This window comes from Natator depressus, chromosome 2, assembly GCF_965152275.1.
Source record: "Natator depressus isolate rNatDep1 chromosome 2, rNatDep2.hap1, whole genome shotgun sequence".
Classification (NCBI taxonomy): Eukaryota; Metazoa; Chordata; order Testudines; family Cheloniidae; genus Natator; species Natator depressus.
Genome location: NC_134235.1, coordinates 204,505,795 through 204,529,298, shown reverse-complemented (window position 1 = coordinate 204,529,298; position 23,504 = coordinate 204,505,795). Strand labels below are relative to the sequence as shown.

The following is a 23,504-nucleotide window of genomic DNA, read 5'->3' as shown; positions in this document are numbered from 1 at the left end:
AACAAGCTGCTAACTTGCCAGCTCTCTGTTGTTCACGGTGCCAATTTCACTGTTGTCCATTCCACTGGCTGCCAGTCCTTCTCCCCTACTGTCTGAGCTTTTCTGGAAACAGTATTTCCTGTCACTCATTCACCAGGAGCAATGCCAATTCAGCAAGGAAGGAGTCAAAAGCATGGCAGGGATGAGAGTTTTGCATTGCTGTGAGAGCCATCCATTTGGCTCCACGAGGTAGACTGATCAGACAGGGTGGAGCAGGATGCAGCAGGGTGGAGAAAATTTTTCTTACATGTTGTAAGGTGTCAATAGCAGCATGAGCGAACTTAGAAAGAAAAAAAGATGTTGAGGAAATCTAGACACTGAACTTACAGCCTCGGAAAATCCACAGTTTTAATCATTTGGAATCAATCACTAAAGGCAATTTTTCAACCTCACACAAATCCACCAAGACTGCTCGTTGGCTCTGGCTCTTTCTGGTGTTAATAAAGTATGGTCTCCACTCCATAGATGCCCAACTGACAGGTGAACAAGGTTAGAGAAATACATATCCTCCCCACAACTGCATCTGAAGCCCTGCTTCCTTTTGGCTGTAGAACGACTCCCCACAACAGCACTACCTGCTGTTTACTAAGCTACCCAAAATGATTAGGGTATAATGCAACTCAGAAGAATTACAGTTAATTAAATGAATTGGTCTACCAACCACACACAACCCTGCACATGTTAGAGACGCTGCTTTTAAACACAGAATTGCAGGAACTAATCTCTATCTCTCAAAAGGTCAAACTCCAAGACAGACTTGACATGGAAGTTGCTGGAGGGTTAGAAACAGTTTACTTTCCTTCCCCCTCACCCAAACCCAATACTTCAGGCTATTTTCTAGATCCTTCATGAAGCAATTTTTCATTTTAAAAAGTATCTTTCCTCCAAGAGAAGCAGTGCAGCAAGCATTTCCTCACATGCACAGACGTGAGATAGGAGACCCCTTCCAGCCTGACACCTCAGAGCTCTTTTCCTATGATGAGAAAGTAGAGGGGGGAATCTCTCTTGCTCACCACCTCTTCTGCAGAAAAGTAACAAGGCTACAAAAAGCTCTCTCCAAGTCTCCCATTCTGTAGGAGGGGTGCACGAGTGAAAGGAGGCACAACCTAGTAGCCTGACTCACTAATGAGGGCACACGGAGATGAGAAGGCCTTCAAGCCCAGCACTTGCTTTCTTTTGGTACAGGAGATGGCCTTTTTTTTTAAAAAACAACAACAACAACAACTAGGGGTTTCTATGCATCATTTTGAATTGATCTCATGCAGGATGGATAAAAATCAATGATTTTTTTAAATTAAAACAATCAGATTTTTTATTTAAATCGGATTTTTTTTTTTTATAAAATGCTTTTTGAGGAAAAAACCTATCCAAATATAGTTTTAATAAAGATTATCTTTGAGCTATAATGTCTCATCATGGAATAGGGATTATACATTCTAATTCTATAGTATGAGACAATATATTAATGTAATGTTTAAGAAAAGTTTTGTAAATGAGTTCCAATAGTTCATGGATTAGGGACCTAATCTTATGGGGCTCCAGGGGCTTCTGTATAGATTGTTTACGTTAATCTTTCTATCTACCCAAAGGGACTCAGTGCTCTCTCTATAGAGATAACATGCTTGTTAACAGCAAAAATGTTTTAAATAAAATAAAAAAATAGATAAAGTTGAGAAATAACAGACCTAAACCCTATTGTCCCTCTGCAAATTTGTGTACACAGAGTCAATCCCTTACCTCTCTCTAAAAGTGCAAAGTTTCAAAAAGTTCAATGAATAGAAAAGATTGCTGGCGGCAGAACAGATCTGGACGAGGAGAAGTCTGGAGATAAACGTGAGAAGGGAGGGACAGGCAGTAGAAACAAAAGTGAAACTGTTTGAGCAGCATACTCCAGAAGTCCCGAGGTCTTTTTGAGTGTAGCCTTCATTGATTTGAGATCTACCATACCATTCTCTCACTAGAAGGGAAAACCTATAATGGCACCAGGCCGTAAGAGAGACCCAGTGTGGAAATATGTTAATGAAGTTCCTTTACCTGTGGGTAAGACAGGCATGCGTGCAAAATGCAAACAGTGCAACTAAGAAATGCAAGGCCTGGTTGCCCAAATGAAACAACATCGTGAGAAGTGTTCCTTCTCAGGAGGAAGCTGTGTTGAAGATGATGAAAGGAACATTTCTGAACATGCAGGATCTTCAGGTTGGTCAACTTTTTTATTTCATACTTCTTTCTTAAGGACTGCCTGTCGTCCTTCTGGACTATTCTTGAATTCTCATGTTTGAGCAAAAAATATAGTTGTTACTCTACGGAACTGTCATTTTAGATGCAGTTGTAATAAAAAATAAATAGCGGAAATAGGCAGATCTTCCTTTTACAATTTCACCTTTAAAGTAGTACCGAGTGTCAGGGAATGCAATGAGTAATACTAAATGAGCAGTGTGATAATAATAATTAAATAACTGCATTGACTTATTTTGTTTAGGAGAATCCATCCACAACACACAGGATTCTGAAGACTATATACCTTCAAGATCACCATCATTTTCTATAGTTTCAGAGTTATCTGCCAATGATAGTGTTTCAGTCACATCATGTATGTCACATAGCCACAGTGTATCACCTGTAGCAAAAAGAAAAAAAAATCTCCATCATCCAGAAACAACCATAGATAAGTTTGTGATAAGAACCAGCAGATTACAAAAAATACCTCTTTTGTATGAAAATATTGCCCCGTTTGTTTATGCAACAAACTCTCCTTTCCGTAAGATTGAGAATCCACAATTCATTAACATGGTTCAGTCATTAGGACTAGGATACAGTCCACCCAACAGAGTAGATGTCGCAGGCAAATTGTATGAAAAGGTAAAGTGTATGAAAGAGAAATTCAGCAGTGTGCAAAAGGTCTAGAGGATGAAATTGTTAACCTGAGTCTTGATGGATGGAGCAATGTCCACAATGATCCTGTTGTATGTGCTTGTGTGACAAGAGGAGAAGGGAATGTCTTCCTTACAGAAAGAATTGATACATCAGGAAATGCGCACACAGCAGAATACTTACAAGAAGTAGCAGTAAAAGCTATAACAAACTGGGGAAAAAATTCAACTGTCTAGTACACAGCTTGGTTACAGACAATGCTGCAAAATGTATCCACGATAAGAAGAAATTTAGGAGAGAGAGAAGAGAGCGCCAAGCTAACAACACAGCTGCAGTGCTCATTTGATGCACCTCCTAGCCAAAGACTTCAGTGTTACAGAAATAAAGACTAATGCTGAAATTGCAAAATACTTCCATAACAACCACTTTGCAGCAGCTGCTCTGAAAAAAGTGGGAGGAACCAAGCTAACTCTCCCACAAGACGTGTGATGGAACTCAGTAGTGGACTGTTTTGAGCACTATATCAAAAACTGGCCTAATCTGATCACAGTTTGTGAACAAAATTGTGAAAAAACAGATGGCACTGTCACAGTCAAAGTTCACAACATTGGGCTGAAGAGAAACGCTGAACTCATGCTGAGTGACCCTGAAGCCTATTTCTGTACAAATGCAGGGAAATTGCTGTTTTATTGCTGATGCTGTTGAAACTGGGAAGGAACCAAGTGAGATCTTAAGAAGAGAAATATGCAATGACAGAGTTAAATTACAAGCATTAAAAAAACAAATGGGTCAAGCACTATCTCCAGCTCATTTTCTTCTCAATACTCAGTACCAGGGTCAAACCTTAACTGCTGAAGAAGAGAAGTTGGCTATGACATGGACATCCAGCAATCATCCCTCCATAATGCCAACTATACTAAACTTCAGGAAATATATGGTTGCTGCTGATGTTTTAAAGAAAGTCACACCAGTCAACTGGTGGAATTCACTTAAGCACTCGGATACAGAGACTGTTGAAGTGATAATCTCACTTTTAATAGCAGTAGCTTCTTCTGCCGGTATAGCAAGAATATTTTCTTAATTTGGATTAATTCATTCCAAATTGAGAAATCGTCTGGGACCTGAAAAAGCAGAAAAGCTTGTTTTTCTTTTCCACATTACGAACAAACAGGAAAACGAAGCTGAAGATGACTGAGTTAGCTGCAGAAGCCAATATTTTAAGTTTCTCACGTTGACCTGGCTGACTTTTGGTTTTTGTTTTTAAAAAATATTTGATTTAACTATTTTAGTTAAAAACAATTTTAACAAAAATAAACCTGATTTTAAAAAACTTGAATGTTTAACTAACTTCAAAAATTCATATGCTTGTTTGGTTAAAATATTATATGTTTGCTATTGAAGAGAAAAATCCAGAATACATAACATTATTGTTTTAGTTAAATAAAACAATTTAAATATCTGTCTGGTGGTGATCGCCTCCTCAGGTGCTACAAGTACTCCTGGTTCTTTTTGCAAATATTAATGATTAACCTGTTGAATTGGAGGTAGTTCACCTCCCAGTGACTTCATAATTATCTGCTTCAATTACCTTTGGTAAATGAAATAACCAAACAATCATTCATTTTCTGATATAGCTGTAAAACTAATCTGAAAAGTTTTCAAAATAAATCACTTTAAAAATGTATAGTGTGTACCTTCTAAAAATGAAACCTGCATCTATCTCTGAGTTGTGAAGAATATGTATTAAGGTTACAACAACCAACAAGAATGCATTTTTATGTAGAAATCCATGATTAAATCGAGTCTTCCTGACTAGTGATTTAAATCATGATTTAAATCAAATCCACTCTGATCTCATGTAACTCAAAATGTAGGGGTGCAAATAAAACATAAAGAAGTAAACATTTGTACTTATTTCACAACAAGCTACTTTCCCTTTTTAAAAAGGAACTGTGACAAAGCATTGGGCTCCCTGACCTTGCCTGGAAAGGGTGCCAGATGGCTTCTCGACAGGAGGTCCTTCCAGGAGAACCTTAGCAGCTCGTTCACTTGGTGCAGGGCAGTTTACATATGCAGTGTTTTTACTTTCAGGTAAGCAGAGGACGTTGTGAATAATAAGCATAGTGTGTGTTCATATCAGTGGAATGAAAACCCCACCTGGTTGCACAAAGAACCAAATTCCTGTTGAAAGAGGATGTTGCTAATCAAGATCTCTAAATTAAAAGTTCTGGCAGAAAATTACAGCTAAAAAGCCTCACTGCCTCCTGATCTCCTTGGTTCTTTTCCTGTAGGCCCCTCTCATTCCCCTTGCTCCTTATCATTAACCTCCCTTGGTATGTTTTCTGCCAGCCCTTTGCCCCACCTCTGTGATCCTTCTTCCCGTCCTAAAACGTATTTGGATTTTCCTCATCTCAATCTGCTCTCTTATCCCCTGAAACTTTTCCCCTACGACTTGCTCCCATTTGTTCTCCTCCTCCTCTCCCAGACCCTGTTCCCTTCCCCCACCCAATAGAGCCTGTTCCCTCTAGCCTTACCCTCTGCCCTGTGCATCGTTATATCAATCCTACTGCACTGCTGCCCAAGTTTTGCTCCACTAGTAGATGCACTGAAGAAGAGAGGGAGCTGGGTAACAGAGCATTAAGGGGACATAAAAATGGCCATCCTGGGTCAGACCAATGGTCCATCTAGCCCAGTGTCTTGTCTCGGACAGTGATCAGTTCCTGGAACCTGGGGTACTAATGTTTCCCAAACCTGGCTATCTAGGAACTACTCAGCTTCTCTGATTCTCAGTAGAGAATTTGCCCTTCCAATCCAAGAATCTTTTCTTCCAGCACAGACACCAACTTGCATTTCATACATAGGAATCCCTTCCAGCTCAGGCAAGAAAGAAAACATGGGACATCTGTTGCAGGTCACCATCACATTTCCATCACTGGCCACTGTGAAATCGCATAGAGCTGAACCTGGGAGGATAGCCTCTCTCTCTAACCTACCTCCAAAACACTCCTGTTAGTTGCCTCTGTTTGTTGCTCGAGTTTGCCTAGTAAGTGACTTTTTATATCAACTCTCCCAGCTCAGCCCTGCCCGTCGCCACCAGAAAGTGATGAACTGCTCAGACTTCAAGCAGCAGGGCTGATCAAAGCACCAAGGGTCAGAGCCATGCAGGCCTTACCAAGGCACCCCAATGCAAACAGTCTACACCCTCCCCCATTCCTATTGCCAGTCCCCAGTCCCAAACTCCAAGAAAGAACCCCAGCTTGATGTTCCCAGCTATCTACCCTTTGTCTCCACCAATTTATTCCTGAGCTTTTTGCATATCTAATTACCATGCAGCCAGAAACCCAGCTGAGCTAACAGTTGGGACAACAGCATGTTTAAGAGGTTGAGAGAGTGTAGCAGCACAACGGGGAAGCAAGTTAGGAATCTGCTTAAAAACGCATGCCATAGCCTGTGCCACTTTCCAGCTGCAAAAATGCTACATTGCTATAAAATAGCACCTGCTTCTTGATAGGCTTTCCCAGCATTTTGATGTCCTATTTCCAGAAATCTTCCACCTGGAAACCGGCCAGAATTCTAAAGAGTAACCTGGATGGGGTTTTTTCAGTGGTGGTAAGGAGTGCGGGGGACAGAAGGGTGAGGATGGATCAAGAGAAAAAAAATGGGACAAAAGTGTATTGACATTGCCATCTTCAGAAAAGGTAGCAGGAAGTTCTGAAACTCGGCACTCAGAGAGACATATACCGGCAGTAGCAATTTACAGTAATAAAAGGAAGGAAAAGCAAAACAAAGAACCGAGAGAAGAATAAGACAGAAGAGGAATATGGGGTTGAAGTAAGAATTCTTGCAGGAGTAGTAGGACAGCTTGCAAGTTCAGGTAAAGGAGAAAAGTAGCATTTATAATTACTACCACTGTAAACAGATATACTGACTGCCAGCATAAACAAAACCTTCCTTCATTTCCAAAACACAAAACCATCAGCTTCTACAGATGACATTTTTATGCAAAGCAATGAAGCCAAGGCTGTGTTTTAGTTTTCAACCAGAGAAAGTATTTTTGGATTAGTTTCATCTTCAACGCTAATGAAATTTTTCATGGAAGCATTGCTTTTAATAGTAAGATTGCCTCCCAGGCTCTCTTTTGGAACATTTTCCTGATAAGGCTACGAACATTATAAACTATGTTCAGTATAGAACCTCCCTACACTCAAATCATTCATTCTCATGAACAATGTTATGAGCGTGGCATTTATTCTCTTTCTTTCAGTGACATTTTCTTGGCTTACTTCTCTGGGAAAAATATTAAAGAAACCCCTAGTACAGTATGTATATTTATTTAGCCCATCTGAGTGCAGCTATTTGATCAAGTTCACAATTTCTTATCTCATGGTGGATTTGGCTTCATGTACAGCATGCATGGCAAATACAGTGATGAGAGATTTGTCAAGAAAGCCTTCTGCAAAGCAGTAACCGAGCCTTGACTTTGACATGGGGGTGAATATATAGTGCAACCGGTGTCCTGAACACACTGTCTGTGGGCCTTTGTAGCCAATGTGCGGCAGTGCATTTTTGCCCATCGAGTGTTGCTCAATATTAATAAATGTAAAAGTTAACTCAAAGAGATTCTCAATAAAGATGATGGTGAAGAGTTCTGTCAGGTCTCTGGGCTTTGTAAAAATCTTACAAGTTGCTTGTTCTGATAGTTCATTTTGAAAACCTAATCATCTTTTACTGAGTTGGTAACCATGGAGGCTAGCGACAGAATGTTGGTGAAAAATTACCTCCTCCCTGCCTCCAAAAACTGCAAAGAGTTTGCAGACAAGAACCTTCCCTTGTTAGAATGATTCCGAGATGGTCAGGGTGATGCAAAATATTGTTATGGAGCAGGCAAACAGTCCCCTTGAGACCATTAAGGAGCAAAGAATTCAAACAAGAACACATCACGACTCCTCACACATTTTTCAGAGAGCATTATACTATGCAAACACACCTTCCAACAGATTAATATGTATAAACCATCACCTGTATACTGTAAAACCTCAGAGTTATGAACACCTCGGGAATGGAGGTTGTTGGTAATTCTGAAATGTTCACAACTCTGAAGAAAACGTTATGGTTGTTCTTTCAAAAGTTTACAACTGAACGTTGACTTAATACAGCTTTGAAACTTTACTATGCAGAAGAAAAATGCTGCTTTCCTTTTTTTTTTTGTTAGTAGTTTACTTTTAACACAGTACTGTGCTGTATTTGCTTTTTTGGGTTTTGTTTGTTTGTTTCTTCTGCTTCCTGATTGTGTATTTCTGGTTCCAAATGAGGTGTGTGGTTGACTGGTCAGTTCGTAACTCTGGTGTTCGTAACTCTGAGGTTCTACTGTACTTAGTGTTGTTGCATACCAGTAGGTTTCGTACATACACAAAAATGCTGTATTCAAATCATAAATTTGTTTTTGCTACACAGAATTCTAATCTATTATCAAATGCCATATTTTTCTTCAGGTTAGGAACTCAGATAGGAAGGACAGGCTTATATAGATTGCTTTATTTCTTGTAACCTCTGACCAAGTGTTTTTCTAACTCATTTAAGAGTGAAGTATAAACTTGCACTTATTTTTCTGCAGGGATATAAAAGAAAATCTCTATCATTTATTTAGAAAACAGGGTTTCATACTTTTCCAAATCTCACTTGTTTGATTTCACTGATAATTTCATCAGTGATATTTTACGGAACAGTCACTGAGTGTTTGTACTCTTCCACAACCATCTTAGATAATTTTCCATGTGAAAACAGAACAAACAAGCCAAGCTGAAAGCATTCAGCAAACAAACCCTGCACATTACATCAAGCAAAAACACAAAAGAACTGTGCTACGAGTAAACTGTTGCCAGAGCACTGACATACCTGGGTCTTTGCCAAGTTTTTCTTTTATTCCAGCTTTGACCAGCATCACCTTATAGTTACTGTTACCCTTCAACAGTAGTCAAACTTTGACAGCACCTTTTTGCCAATATAATATAGCCAAAAGTAAGAAGACATCTTACCCCAAATGGTGGATACGAAGTAGCAGCGGCAGCAGAGGCAACACCCACCGTGGGAGGTGGTATTCCTGAAGAAGAAGGTGGGAACAGACCCAAGGCATTCAGATTTAATCCAGGAATTAAATGTGCTTGAAGCTGCAACGGTAGAAGAAATTATTTAGCCTTACAATGCAAGTTATTAAACTTAATCAAAATCCCAGTTGGGATAACGGAATAGCCTCTTTTGTAAAGATGCCAATGTTTTACTTGAAATCTACATTCTTGAGGATTCAGATTTCAGACCTAATACCCAGACAACTCACTTAGGCCAATAAGGTTAAAAGCTTGGCTCTAATGTGAGAGACAGTCAGTTGTCTCTCTCTACAACTTTATTTTTCAATGAAGTGACCCACAAGATGGTAGAAAAGAAATCCAAGTGACAGGCAGACCTTTAGACCACATGCTTAGAATGAGGTTTAGTACAAAAACAATAGCCTGCCTGACTCTGTGATAGAAATTCAACAGTCCTTTAGAAACAGAGCGGCTCCACCCATAACCACTAATTCTCCCTGCCTCCCATACTGCTAAAACTGCAGGTGGACTGCGGAGTGTTGAGTGTGAAATCCCCCCCCAGTGCTCACAGGATGAGCATTAACTATAATGAAGCTACATGTCACTTATTAGATCAGTGGTTCTCAAGCTATTTACCACTATGGGCCACATATGCAACGCTCCGTGTTATGTGGGCCACATCCACACAATATATATACTACCTGTATGGCCCTGAGGATGTCACATGGGCCGCAGCTGTTTGCTGATTGGGCCGCAAGCAGCCCACAGGTTGAGAACCACTGGACTAGACTGTTCCTGGGCAATTTGACCATGTCTAGTTAGTAGGAGGTGTTGTAGCATTCTAACACACCAGAATCTTCAGTTAAGCCCCAGTTCCTCCCCTCCTCCCCCGCCAAGTTATTTCCCTGCAATACAATTTGACATATTAAACCTGTTACAGCTAGGACAGAGACCCCATTTAAGGCCATCACTAGACACAAAAACTGTGGGACATTAGGTGCTAGGATTTCCTTTATTGCCAAAGACCAAGCTAAAACTGCAGTTATAGGGCAACAAACTAACTTGGAATGACTGGTCAAAATCCATCCAATAAAGCATTAGAACAAAAACAACATAATTCCCGCCCACTGTGAAGGTGGTGAAGAACAGCCCTGGTATTTCTGATCAGTCTGGACAATCAGGAAACATTGGCAACTGAAAGACATTTCCCACCTGACAACCAGAACAGAACGTTTTGGTTAAGTGTTGATATATATCTGAATTTTTCAGAGAATCATAAAAACGTAGGGCTAGAAGGGACCTCAAGAGGTCACTAGTCCAGCCCCATGCATTGACTCAGGAACAATTATACCTAGACCAATCCTGACAGGAGTTTGTCCAATCTGTTCTTAAAAACCTCCAATGATGGGGATTCAACAACCTCCCTTGGAAGCCTATTCTAGTACTTATCTATCTTTAGAGTTTTTCCTAATATCTAACCTAAATCTCCCTTGCTGTAGATTAAGCAGGTAACTTCTTGTCCTACCTTCAGTGGATATGGAGAACAATTGATCACCATTCTCTTTATAACAGCCTTAACGTATTTGAAGACTTATCAGTCCCCAGTTGTCTTTTCTCAAGAATAAACATGCGCAGGTCTTTTTTTACCCTTCCTCATTCCCTTTTATCAATTTTGTTGCTCTCCTCTGGACTCTCCCCAAATTGTCCACATCTTTACTAAAAGGTGGTGCCTAGAACTGGACACAGTACTCCAGGTGAGGATTCAACAGTGCTGAGTAGAGCAGAACAATTACCTCCTGTGTCTTAAGTATGACACTTGTGTTAATACACCCCTGAATGATGTTAGCCTTTTTCACAAATGCATCACACTGCTGATTTGCATTCAATTTATGATCCATTATAACCCCTAAATCAGTGGTTTTCAACTTTTTTTCATTTGTGGACCCCTAAAAAATTCAAAATGGAGATGTGGACTGCTTTGGAAATCTTAGACATGGTCTGTGGACCCATAGGGTTCTGTGGATCACAGGGTAAAAACCATTGTTCTATGGTGGTAACCTTTTGTGGACCCCTCCGACAGTCTGTGGACCCCCAAGAGTCCATGGACCACAGGCTGAAAATCACTGCCCTAGGTCCTTTTCAGCAGCACTACTGCCTAGCCAGTTATTCCCCATTTTGTAGTTGTGCATTTGATTTTTTCCTTCCTAAGTGTAGTGTTTTGCATGTGTCTATTGAATTTTTTCTGGTTGATTTCAGACAAATTCTCCAATTTATCAAAGTCATTTTTAATTCCAATCCTGTTCTCCTAAGTACTTACAACACCTCCCATCTTGGTGTCATCCACAAATATTATAAGCACATACTCCACTCCATCAATCAAGGCATTAATGAAAATGTTTAGTACCACACCTAGGACAGACCCATGCAGGGCCCCACAAGATGCATCCCACAGTTTGACAGGCTGTATTCAGAGTAATTATGAATAGTTTGCTTTCAACCAGTTGTGCACTCACCTTATAGTCATTTCATCTAGACTACATTTCCCTACTTTGCTTATGAGAATGTCATGTGAGGCTGTATAAAAAGCCTTACTAAAGTCAAGATATATCACATCTACATCTTCCCCCTATCCACTAGGTCAGTAACCCTGTCAAAGAAGGAAATTAAGTTGGCTTGGCATGATTTGTTCTTGACAAATCCATATTGGATACTACTTATCCTATTATCCTCTCGGTGCTTAAACTCATTGTGTAATAAATTTATTTCAGTATCTTTCCAGGTATTGAAGTTAGGCTAACTGGTTTAAAATTCCCCAGGTCCTTTGTTGCCTTTTTTAAAGATAGGTATTATGTTTGACCTTTTCCAGTCCTCTGGGACCCTCATCTGTCCTCCTTGAGTTCTCAAAGATAAATTGCTAGTGATTCTGAGATTGCTTGAGTTAATTCCTTAAGCACACTAGGATGAATTTCATCAGGTCCTGCCGACTTGGATACATTTAACTTTCGAAATATTTTTGAACCTTTTCTATCGCTATTCTGGCTTGTGTTCTTTCCCCCTTCTTGTTACTATTGTGTAAAAGCATTTAATTACAATTAACCTTTTTAGTGAAGATTGAAGCAAAATAAGCATTAAACTCCCAGCCTTCTTGGTGTCATCCATTATTAGCTCTCCTTCTCTGTTAAGTAGCGGACCTACACTTTGTTTTGTCTTTCTATTGCTCCTAATGTATTTATAGAACCTCCTGTTATGTCCTTTTATGTCTTTTGTTAGGCGTAATTCATTTTGTGCCTTACCCTTTCTGATTTTCTGCCTACATGCTTGTACTGTTCTTTTGTTCTAAAAGTTAGTAATTTGCCCATGTTTCCACATTTTGTAGGATGGTTTACCCAAGTCTTCTCTGGTCTACCAATCTCTACTTGTGACACTGTCAAATTACAGGGTAATACTTTTTTGCATTAGATAATAAGCAACTATCCTCATAGGAACTGGTTTCAGAGTAGCAGCCATGTTAGTCTGTATCCGCAAAAAGAAAAGGACGACTTGTGGCACCTTAGAAACTAACAAATTTATTTGAGCATAAGCTTCCGTGAGCTACAGCTCAATGCATCCAATGAAGTGAGCTGTAGCTCACGAAAGCTTATGCTCAAATAAATTTGTTAGTCTCTAAGGTGCCACAAGTCGTCCTTATCTTCATAGGAGTACAGTTCTTTACCTTCCAAATTGAAAAGGACATATTTCTGCTCCCAAATTAAAGAGTGAGTCCTACACATGAGAAAATAGGAAACTAAGGAAAGTCTCATTTACAGATTAAAGTTACCAAATAAAAAGATGGTTCTTATGTTAAAAACAGAACAGTATCAGGGAACTAGAAAGCACTTCCTTCAAGTACTTCATAGTACTGGGGCATCAAATGAACATTCATAATACAAATAAAAACTCCTTTCCAGTCTCCACAACAAAGGAAGGTAGTTTTGAAGTAAAATTATTCTTCATGTCCTTCATCTAAGTCAATTTTCTCAATTTTTCCGACCAAAAAGAGATCCAATGTATATATAAATATAGACATAAAGAATCTCTCGGAAATAAACATCCAAAAATGACCAAGCCATAGAAAAAGACTCACGTTCATAGCAGCAATATCATTTTCATAGGACTCCCTGATTTTCTTCATTATTTCTTCCTCGGCCTTGGCACACGTTTCAATACTGCCTTTAACTGTAATGGTCCGCTCAGGGTTATAGAGTGTCAAGTCCTGCAGTCTGCAGGCAAAACAGAAATGCAATGAATTACCATTCAAACAGTAGACTGTAATCAAAACGTATCAGTTGAGGCTGGGGAATTCTGAAACTGGCAGGTTTGCCCTGGAACATACAAGATCAATTTGCAGCGGAACTCAAACATGATTTTAACAGACTCTGAAAGAATACTTCCCTCACAAAAGACTGGACTAAAATTAGTGCAATGTGATTCAATGTCAAATGGTTAAGATTTGCTTGGACGTGTCATAGATTCTTGCAAGGAGAGATTACCTACCTTGTATAGTAACCTGAGTTCTTTGAGATGTGTCCCTCTGGGTGCCTCACATCAGGATATACACCCACCATCTGCTCTTGATTGGAGATCTTTGTCAGCAGTGTCTGCAGGTCCACACCTGTGCTCCAGACACCTTTGGGCCCCAAAAAGAGGGGCAGATGCACTACCACTCCAATTCCTTCTCAACCACAGAAGTCCGAAGAAAGAGATTCTGAGGCAGAGAGGAAAGAGTAGGTTGTGGAGCACCCATAGGAACACACATTTTGAAAAATTCAAGTTACTGCACAAGGTAAGTAATCTCCTTCTTCTTCTTCTTCTAGTAGTGTCCCTATGGGTGCCCCAGGTCAGGGGACTCTCTGTGCCGAAGAAGTGGATTCAATATGGACTGTAGACAGTGTCACCAAAGGCCACGTCAGTTCTGGAATCAGGCACGAGAGTATAATGCTGGTAAAACGTGTGCAGCGAAGACCAGGTGGCTGCCCTGCAGATGTTTGAAATGGGTATATTTTTTAGAAGAGCTACAGAGACAGATTGAGCAATAACTCTTGGAGGGGAATGAGGCTTTGTAGCATGACAACATAACATGGAACCCATTTGGACAATCTTTGGGAGGAGACTGGATGTCCCCTCATTCATTCTGCAATAGAGATGAAGAGTCTAGGAGAAACCCAAAGGGCCTGGTCCTGTCAAAGTAAGAGGCAAGAGCTCTTAACATCCCGTGTGAGTGAGGCTTGGTGTAAAATAGTGGCTAGTGAATCTTTTGATTAATGTGGAATTCAGAAGACACTGTAGGAAGGAAGCAAGGATGTGGACATCTCCATAGGTTCAAATGGGGGTTTCCTCAGAGCACTGAGAAGTAAGGAGAGGTCCCATGGCAGACTTGGCTCCTTGACAGGAAGGAAGAGGTTGAATAGCCTTTGATAAATCTTGCAGCAGTAGGGTGAATGAAGACTGAACACTTCTATAGGAGCTGTGATGGAGCTTAGCCATAAGCCTGTGGTCTTTAAATTCAGAACGTAATCAAGGATGTGAGCCAAAGAGAACTCAAGAGAAAGCATAGCTTGATAGTTGCACCAAGCCTGGAAGCGTTTTCACTTTCGCAGGTAAATTTTCCTGTATTCAGTGTTGTTGTAGCCATGTTGGCCTAAGGATATTTGCGAGACACAGTGGGTGAGGAAATAACATTTATTGGACCAACTTCTGTTGGGGAGAAAGACAAGCTTTCGATTTTACACACAGCTCTTCTTCAGCTCAAACGTCTGTCTCTTCACCAACAGAAGTTAGTCCAATAAAAGATATTACCTCACCCACCTTGTTTCTCTGGTAAGTTTTCCTAGTTGTTGGCCCCGATGTTAAGCAGTACCCTTTTAACTTCTGGAGAGCAGATCTCTTCTATACCAGCCAGCCACTGAATAGCCACACTGAGGCAAAGTGTTGTGAGACTGTCGTATGTGACCAAACCCAAAGCCTGCCGCCCCCCTGGTGTGCCTCTCCCAGGCCATCCCTGCCTGATTGAAAGCAGGTGGCTGCTCTGCTGCTGTGCACTGCGCTGCTGCACCTGAGGAGGGGGAGGAGGCGCCAGGGATGAAAGTAACTTAAAGGACTTACTGGTACGCCAGAGTCCTGAGTGGAAGAGGCGATTTAAAGGCCCTGGGGCTCTGGCTGGGAGACCTGGGGCCTTTAAATCACCCCGGAGCTACCATCTGCAGAGGCAGCTGGGAGCCCCGGGGCTCAGGGGTGAATTAAAGGGCCCGGGGCTCTGGCCGCTGCAGCGCTCCAGGCATTTTAAATCCCTGCTGGAGCCCGGATGCCAGAGCCCTGTGGCTCCAGCAGCCGGGCTCAGGTGGGGATTTAAAGGGCCTGGTGTTCCGGCCACTGAGGGGAGCCCCCGCCTGAGCCCCGCTGCCAGAGCTCCGGGGGTGCTTTAAAGGGACCGGGGGGCTCCCCACAGTGGCAGGGGAGCCCCGGGCCTTTTAAAGCACCACCCGAGCCCCACTGCCGGAGCTCTGGCAGTGCTTTAAAAGGGCCTTGGGCTCCCCGCAGCGGCCGGAGCCCCGAGCCCTTTAAATCCCTGCCTGAGGCCAGCTCCAGCAGGTGGTGCTTTAAAGACACTTTATTTCACATCCTTTAAAGTATATAATGTGTTGTATAAGGGTACAACAAAATATAATGTATTGAAGCAGGCGAGTGCTGCTTTTGATTGGCCCTTGTAATCTTGTGGCGCTGGTGCACTGTAGCTTCATTTTATCCCAGCAACAAATTCTTGATTTGTAGGACCAGTAATAATCAACAATGCATAAATTCTTAATAAAGTTACCCAGAGAAAAAGAAGAAATGGATAGTTCATCAAGTGACGGCCTGAGTTCGACACCCAGCTTTCAAACTGAAGTTATACAAAAGAAAGATGCGGCAAATCTACAAGATAAGAAAAGGAGTTTTCAGCAGTCTTGGCTATCAAGATTTACGTGGTTGGAGTGCAACAGTGAATTAGACAGAGCTTTTTGCTCACTCTGCAAAAGTTGTTCTGAAAAGAAGATCTTAGTATTTTCTAAGAAGGCCGAACCAACGTTTATTTCGTCCAGATTTCAAGATTGGAGACACGCATTGCATGGTTTTACATCACACAAAAAATCATCCTGTCACAAGGAAGCGGTAATGAAGCATGCTGTTCTGCAATCACAGGTAAATGTTTCTGCACTAATGTTGGCCAGTTACAGAAAAGAATCACAATCAGCCAGGAATGCACTGCACAAAATTCTTTAACAGTGTTCAGAACCTAGCTCAACAAGGAATAGCATTACGTGCCATAATGAGAGTGATTCAAATTTGATGTAGGTCTTGTTGCTATGCAGTACAGATTGAGAGGAACTGAGACAGTGGCTTAGTCGCACAAAATACAAGTGGCTGTCACATGAAGTTAACAAAATAATCGCAATGATGGCGCTAAGACAAATTGTGCAAAAGATAAAGGCTTCAAAGTTTTATGCCATTGTAATGGATGAGACTACTGATCCATCAAGAAAAGAACAAGTAAGTTTTTCTTTAAGGTTCTTTTCTAGTGAAGACTGGGAGATTTATGAGTTCACTGGGTTTTACCAAACTGACGCAATGGATGCTGCTTCTCTTTTCAAAATTGTGGAAGATACACTTCTCAGGTGTGATTTGCTCTTTTCTGATTGCCAGGGGCCAGTACCACAGGGCCAGTAATGTGTCAGGCAAATTTACTGGGGTCCAAGCCACAGTGAGGGATCGAGAGCCAGGAGCGGAATTTGCGCACTGTGCTGCACATTCCCTTAACCTTGCCACGCAGGATGACATGCATAATATTCTAGAATGTCGTGGTACGTTTTTGATAGTGAAAGATCTCATCAGTGCCTTCAGGGAGTCGTATGGCAGCATTCAGAGTTTCAGAGTGAAGGGGAGCCTTCTTTATGACCATTCTGCCCGACAAGATGGACACCAAGGATCAGTAGCATTAAATCACTGTTCCACAACTAGGAAGCCAGGATGAACTGCCTAGATGAATTTAGTTACTCTTCTGATGAATCTGGCTCAAAATGTAGTGGATTCTCGAAGCAACTTCAATCTTTTTCAACGTACTTTACACTAACAGTTCGTGAAAACCACGGGTCCTGTAGAAGAAGCTAATGCAAAAATTTAAAGCCCAAATGTATCACTGGCAAGTGTTATAAAGAAAGTTGGCCTGTTGCAAGAGGTGTTGAGCGGGATGCGCACCAACTCATCATATAATCACTTCTGGGAAACAACAGTAGAGAAGGCAAAAAATCTTTATTTAGATGATCCTACACTCCCAAGAAAATGCAAGCCACTAAGATGGCTCGACCATGGAAGCCTTCCGCATACCTTTAGTGACCCCAAAGAGTATTTTCATCAAATATGTCAGGATCATTGATGTTTGCAAAGTTGCCATTGAACAGAGATTTTCAACAGAAAGCTTCACATTCACAGTAAAATTGGAGAAGCATATAACCGATGCAGCAAATGGCTCGAAACAGGACACTGTCCCAATAACTGAAGCTTTCCATGGTGACATTAACACAGAGAGGCTATTTCTTCATTTAGAAATGTTGAGTGATATTTGCAGATTGAGAAATTTCCAGCTTAATTTGGTGAGAAAAATGAAGCAACCTCTGAAACAAAACGAAGGCTTGAGTGACTTCTTGTTAGAAGTTACAATTCTGAAATTATTCTACACAATTCCAACTACAACCTGCACCACTGAGCAATCATTCAGTTGCCTGCGCAGACTGAAAAATTATTTGCGAATGACAATGGGACAAGAACGTCTAAATCACTTGGCATTTCTGCACATTCATAACTCTGCCTCTGAATTGGACATTGCAAGTCTCCTGGATGCCTCCATTCAAGAACCAAACAATGACAAAAAGTATTTGCTGCCTCCTGAAGAACATCGCAAAAGAAGGGGCTATTTTAATTTTAGAAATATTTGCTTTTGAGGGTTATTGATCCAAGAGTGCTTGGTTGTTTCCATATTAAAAAGAGTATTAATAAAGTTGATATTCTTAGTTAAATACATTTCTTATGATAATCATATTGTGCAATAAAGGGAAACGGTTAAATGCTTACTGTTTCCAGTCCATTTTTACATTATTTAAAAAAATATATATCGGCTTACAATGGGGGGGCGGGGAGGGAGTGGGTGGAGAGAGAAAGAGACTTAGACCCATTCTGGGCAGCACCAAAAATTATACAAACCTGCTGCTCCTGCCTATGAGGATGACTACTAGCATCTCTCGTCTCACATTATTTAGGAATTTGAACAGTAAAGGGACTGGGAGATAAGCATATATCAGAACTCAAAGCCAGGTAATGGCTAGGGCCTCTCCCACGAGCTGTGGCCACACCCTCCCCTTGAGCAGAACTGTCTGCACTTCACCTTGGATGGAGTTTTGAAGATATCTACCTGTGGATGTCCCCAAGTAAGACATCTCTCTCTTGGAACAGTTCACTGTTCAGTTCCCGTTCGTGGCTGATGCTGAAGCGTCGGCTGAGGGAATCCACCACTGTGGTCTGTAGTCCCAATAGATAAACTGTTAAGATCTGTATGCGGTATGATATTCACCAGTTCCATAGTTTTATGGATTCGGTGCATAAGGACGAGGAACCTGCTTCTCTTTGCCGATTGATGCAATACATTGTTGCTCTGTTGCCCAGCATTATTCTGATTGGGAGGTCTTTGATGTGTGGTAGGAACTGTTGGCAAGTGTAACGGACTGCTCTGAGCTCCAATATGTTGATACAGAGGATCAGCTCCTGAGGGGTCCATTTGCCCCGACCTGTGAAGTTTTGGAAGTGAGGGCGGAGTCTGTATTGATAATCATGGGAGGAGGCTGCATAAATTGAATTCCCATTCACAGCTTTTGTGGGTCCTTTCACCAAATCAGAGAAACAAGGACTCTGAGGTACAGACACCCACTTGGACAGACTGTCTGTTGGGGGTGTAGACAGTTCTCAACCATGCTTGAAGATATCAAGAGTGAAGTCTTGCTAAGGGAGTTATGAACATACAGGCTGCCATACAGCCCACAAGTTGTAGGCAAACCCTTGCAGTGGTTTGTGGGCTCTGTTTGTATTGTTGAAACAAGTTTGGACATTGTGGTAAATCTGTCCCTGGGAAAGTATGGTCTGGAGAAAGAGGAGTCCAGAGTGGCCCTGATGAAGTCTACATGTTGTGTGGGTGTTGGAGCAGACTTCTCCATATTCAGACAGAGACCCAGAGAGCGAAACAGAGATGGAGATTTGCTGGTTGCTAGCTGTGCTTTGAGAAGCAGGCGTCTTTTCAGGAACCAATTATCCAGGTAAGGAAAGATGATGATGCTCATCTGGAGAAGATAGGCTGCTGCAATTGAAAGAACTTTGGTTAAGACCCTTGAGGTGGTTCAGAGGCCGAAGGTCAGGATGTGACACTGGTACTGGCCCCTGCCCACCATATAACGTAGGAATGGTTTGTGCGAGAGATGAATGACATGAAAATAAGCACCCTGGAGGTCAAGGGAAACAAGCCAACCTCCTGGATCCAGAGAGGGAATTATTGTTGCTAGGGTCACCATTCTGAACCACTGGGAGCAGATGAATGTGTTTAAGGTCCTGAGATCCAGAATTGGTCTCCACTCACTGTCTTCAGGACAAGGAAATACTCAGAATAGAACCCTTTCCCACTGACATCCCATGGGACAGATTTGATCATGCCCAGCTAAAAGGAACTGTACCTTTCATAAGAGATCTTTGTGAGTGGGTTCCCTGAAGACGGATGGGGGAGAGGAGGTGGTAAGGAGTTGAACTGAATGGAATAGCCTATAGAAATCACTTCCAGAATCTGTCTGAAGTAATGAACTTCCAGGAATGTAGGAAATGGAAGAGATGATCCCCCATAAGGGTAGGAAGGGAACAAATGCAACCTAGGATCCAAAGTGAGAGGTAGTTTGTGATCCTTGACCAATGGGTCAAAACAGACATTTTGAAGACATTACTGGCTGGGAGAGGGCTGTTTCTTAGGGAATCTAGGCTTCGTCATGGAGTTCAGCCAGTCTCCTGAACTGGTAGTGGGGGTGGTAGTGAAATGAGTTGTCTGTGACCTGCTCTATTTTCTTTTCATCACAGATTTATAGATGCTCAAAGATCATAGTGTCACCAGGGAGGCTCTGAATGTATGGAGGGACCCATCCATGGCATCACTAACCAACTTGGGGCTTTTGAAAAGAAGGTGCTTGACCATATTTTGTATCTTCTGGGGGAGGCCAGAAGACTGCAGCCAGGAAGCTCAGCACATGACTACTCGCATAGCCATAAAACATGTAGCTGTGTCAGTGGCATCTAGCGAGGCTTGGAAAGAAGCCTTGGCGACTGCCTGTCTCTCTGTAATGAGGGCCTGAAATTGTTCTCTCTGCTTCTGAGGCAGGTGTTCAGTAAAGATGAAAATTTTGACTAGACTGTGAAGTCACGCTTTACTATCGGTGTTTGATAATTGGCCACTCTGAATCACAACTAGGCCCAGGAGTAGTTCTGCCGAGAAGGTCCCATCATTTCAGCTGCTTATCAGATGGTGTTGAATGGAACTGGAGTTGGCTGTTTCATTGGTTGGCAGCCTCCACCACCAAAGAGTTGGGAGGTGGATGGGAGAAAAAAGTACTCTGAGCCTCTAGGAGGGATGTCATATTTTTGTCAGCTTGTTTACATGTGGCTGGAGTTTGCTGTATCGTGCATGCTGGGGTAAGCAAATCCTCATTGATGGGCAAGGCAATCCTTGCCCTGAGGAGGTGAATGAAGGATATCCATCCAAAGAACGGTGGATTTCCTCAATCTCCTCTAATGGAATTTGTAAGGTGTCTGCCTCACTTTTTAGGAGTTCTTGAAAAGCTCAGAAGTTGTCAGGGTCAGATGGCGGGGAGGCACAACAGATTCATCTGATGAGGAGGAGGATTTGTGGGAAGGAGGTGCTTCTTCCTCTTCCACTGCTTCCTGCTCTGCAGGAGGTATCTGGGTGACAGGACCTAAGGCACTGGTTGAGGTCTCTGACGTGAGGTCTTTTGGGATGGCACCCTGTAGAAAGGGTATCCATAAGCAGTCCACAGATTCCAGTAAGCCAACTGTGATGAAGCATAAGGGAATGGGGCAGGACCCCAAGTTTGTCCTTGACAGGGTAACCAGGTATTCTTCCTGCTATGAGCTCCTTCTGCAGTGTGAACCTTTAGGAAGGGAGGTTGGAAGTTGGAGGAACCATGACAGACCTCTGTATCCATAAAGTGGGCCAGTGGTGTAGGTACTGGTTGTTGGGTCCGTACCAAGCTCCGAGAAGAGATATGCGCTTCCATTGTTACCGAGGTTAGCCAGGAACACTGGTGAGGTGGTATGGCGAATTCTGTAATGGTACCAGCTGGAAGTATCCCTCGGTACCCTCAAAGAGTCTGCATGGGGACAGTGTCAATATCGGAGGGTGAGTCACCACTGAAGAAATGGACAGAAAGTGAGTAGGCTCCATGAGGTGAGTTGGTACCGGGGAGGAGTATCTCTCAGGACATCTAAATGACAGTGATTTAGGTTCTTTGAGGATTCAGAGGTTCCCTTGAACTAGAAGCCTAGATGATACTGGGGACTCTGGAGAGGGTTCCTCAGGAGTAAGCATATTGAGCGGTCCTGAAGACTGCACCAAAATAAGCATGGCATGCTTTTCACCGCAGGCTCTGGAAGATAGTACAGATAAAGACTTTACCTTGGTTCCGGCTTTTGAAGGCACTGAGACAGGTGCCGGGATGTTGGTCCCGCTCTAGATGCTCTCTCAATATACAACATAGCCTCCTTAGTTGGTACCGTGGTCGCAGTATCAGAGGGAATGGGAGCCTCACAACTCCCAAGGACTGCTGAACCAGAGGTGGTCGGTGGAACAGACGTACGGAGATAATTCGGCTCTTATGGGTCTCAGGGAGCCCTCCATAAATAGGAGTTCAAGTCTGTCCTCCCTCCATTTTTTAGATCTGTTTTTAAATCCAAAGGATTACATTTACAGGGAATGTGGGTTTCTCCCAAGCAGCAAAGGCAGCTTGAATGTCTGTTGCTGAGCGAAAAAGACCTGCAGCAGGTCTTGCAGGGCATAAACCTGCACTCAAGGCTGTGAATGTGGCCTGGGGAAAAAAACCTAGAGGCCAAAGGGCAAACAAGGAGCAGGGAAGGGGAGAAATTCCCTTAAAGGACAAACTTTTGCTAATAACAGAAAAAAATTAAGAACTAAAAACTAAAAGAAAAGGTATAAAGAAAGCAAGACATAGCAAGCCGCAAGGCTCAACACTGCAATGCTCAGTCTCTAACCACAGGCAGCTGAAAAGTCACTGGAGTGGCGACAGGTCAGCTCCTCCCTATAAATCCTTTTTTCAGGCACAGGGGTGTCTGGGGTGCAGGAGCATAGACTGCTGACAAAAATTTCAGATGAAGAGCGCACAGGTGCGCACATGGCACGCTCACAGGGACACTACCTGAAGAAGAATTACCCCTTCCTGGCCACCCACTAGGGCTGCTGTCGGGGAATCCAAACCCCTGTGCTTTGGATCACAAGGGTGTTTCAGGCCTCTGGAGTCTGAATGAAGTCCAGCCATTGCTCCAATCTAAAGATCCCTAGGCTTACTCTCAGATCTTCTATCTGGCACCCCCACCTGAGTGTTGGAACCTGCTGTCCAGCCCGGAGGCATAGTGCTGACCCTTCAGACTCTCCAGTATTTAAAGACACCCCTCACCTGGAACTCCACCCAAAATGTGCAATCCTTCTGATTTACAGTTTAACTCTCTAAGGGACAAGCCGCAGCAGTTGTGAAGTAGTGAGACACAGTCCAGTCTAACATCTTTATGCTCTTTACTTAACAGATAAAGCACAGGAGAGTATAGTATTATATAAAACAATAAGACATCATAAATGCAACATCCCTCACTAGCTCACCAGTCCCTGGGGAGACCTTGGCGGGCGGGATCATCTCTGTTGTGTCAGGCAGGGTCCTCTGCCTCCTTGCCCCACCAGCAACTTCCCTCATCTCAATCAGGGGCAAAATGGCTTTTGCTCCCAGTTCTGTCCTGAGAGTCTCCAGCAGGAGTCTATAACAGTCACAAGCATCTTTTTGTTCTGCCTTCCGGTAATTTTCCCTGCTCTCAAACATTTTGCCCATGTTACAAAAAACTATCAGGTTCTTTCTTTCATCTCCAAGACTGTTTTCTGATTCTCCTTTATAGAAATTCTTATTTACTCTCTTACTTTCCTCTTTCCCTTTATTTTTCTCCCTTTTGTATTAATTACACTTCTTGTTTCCCCCTCCTTCATCCAGTTTCCTAACTCACTTCCCTCTTGTCCCTCCTCCTTCGGTGTGTCCACTCCTTTATTGCTCTCACTTCCCCAAACTTTATTCAAGAGGAGAAGTTCACACTCCTCTCGCCCACATGTAGCTCCATGACAGAGCA

At 42.4% G+C, this 23,504-nt stretch overlaps 1 protein-coding gene across 2 annotated transcripts in view; it reads right to left on the bottom strand.

Annotated features, from left to right (window-relative positions):
* The window catches only part of IGF2BP3 (insulin like growth factor 2 mRNA binding protein 3), a 163,770-nt gene that overhangs the window by 33,110 nt on the left and 107,156 nt on the right, over nucleotides 1-23,504 (bottom strand). For both annotated transcript variants that reach the window (XM_074945782.1, XM_074945784.1), the window contains exons 9-10: nucleotides 13,117-13,252; nucleotides 8,946-9,077 (exon numbers count right to left, since the gene is read on the bottom strand). In XM_074945782.1, the coding sequence (XP_074801883.1) occupies nucleotides 8,946-9,077; nucleotides 13,117-13,252 (268 nt within the window). The remainder of the gene's footprint in view (nucleotides 1-8,945; nucleotides 9,078-13,116; nucleotides 13,253-23,504) is intronic.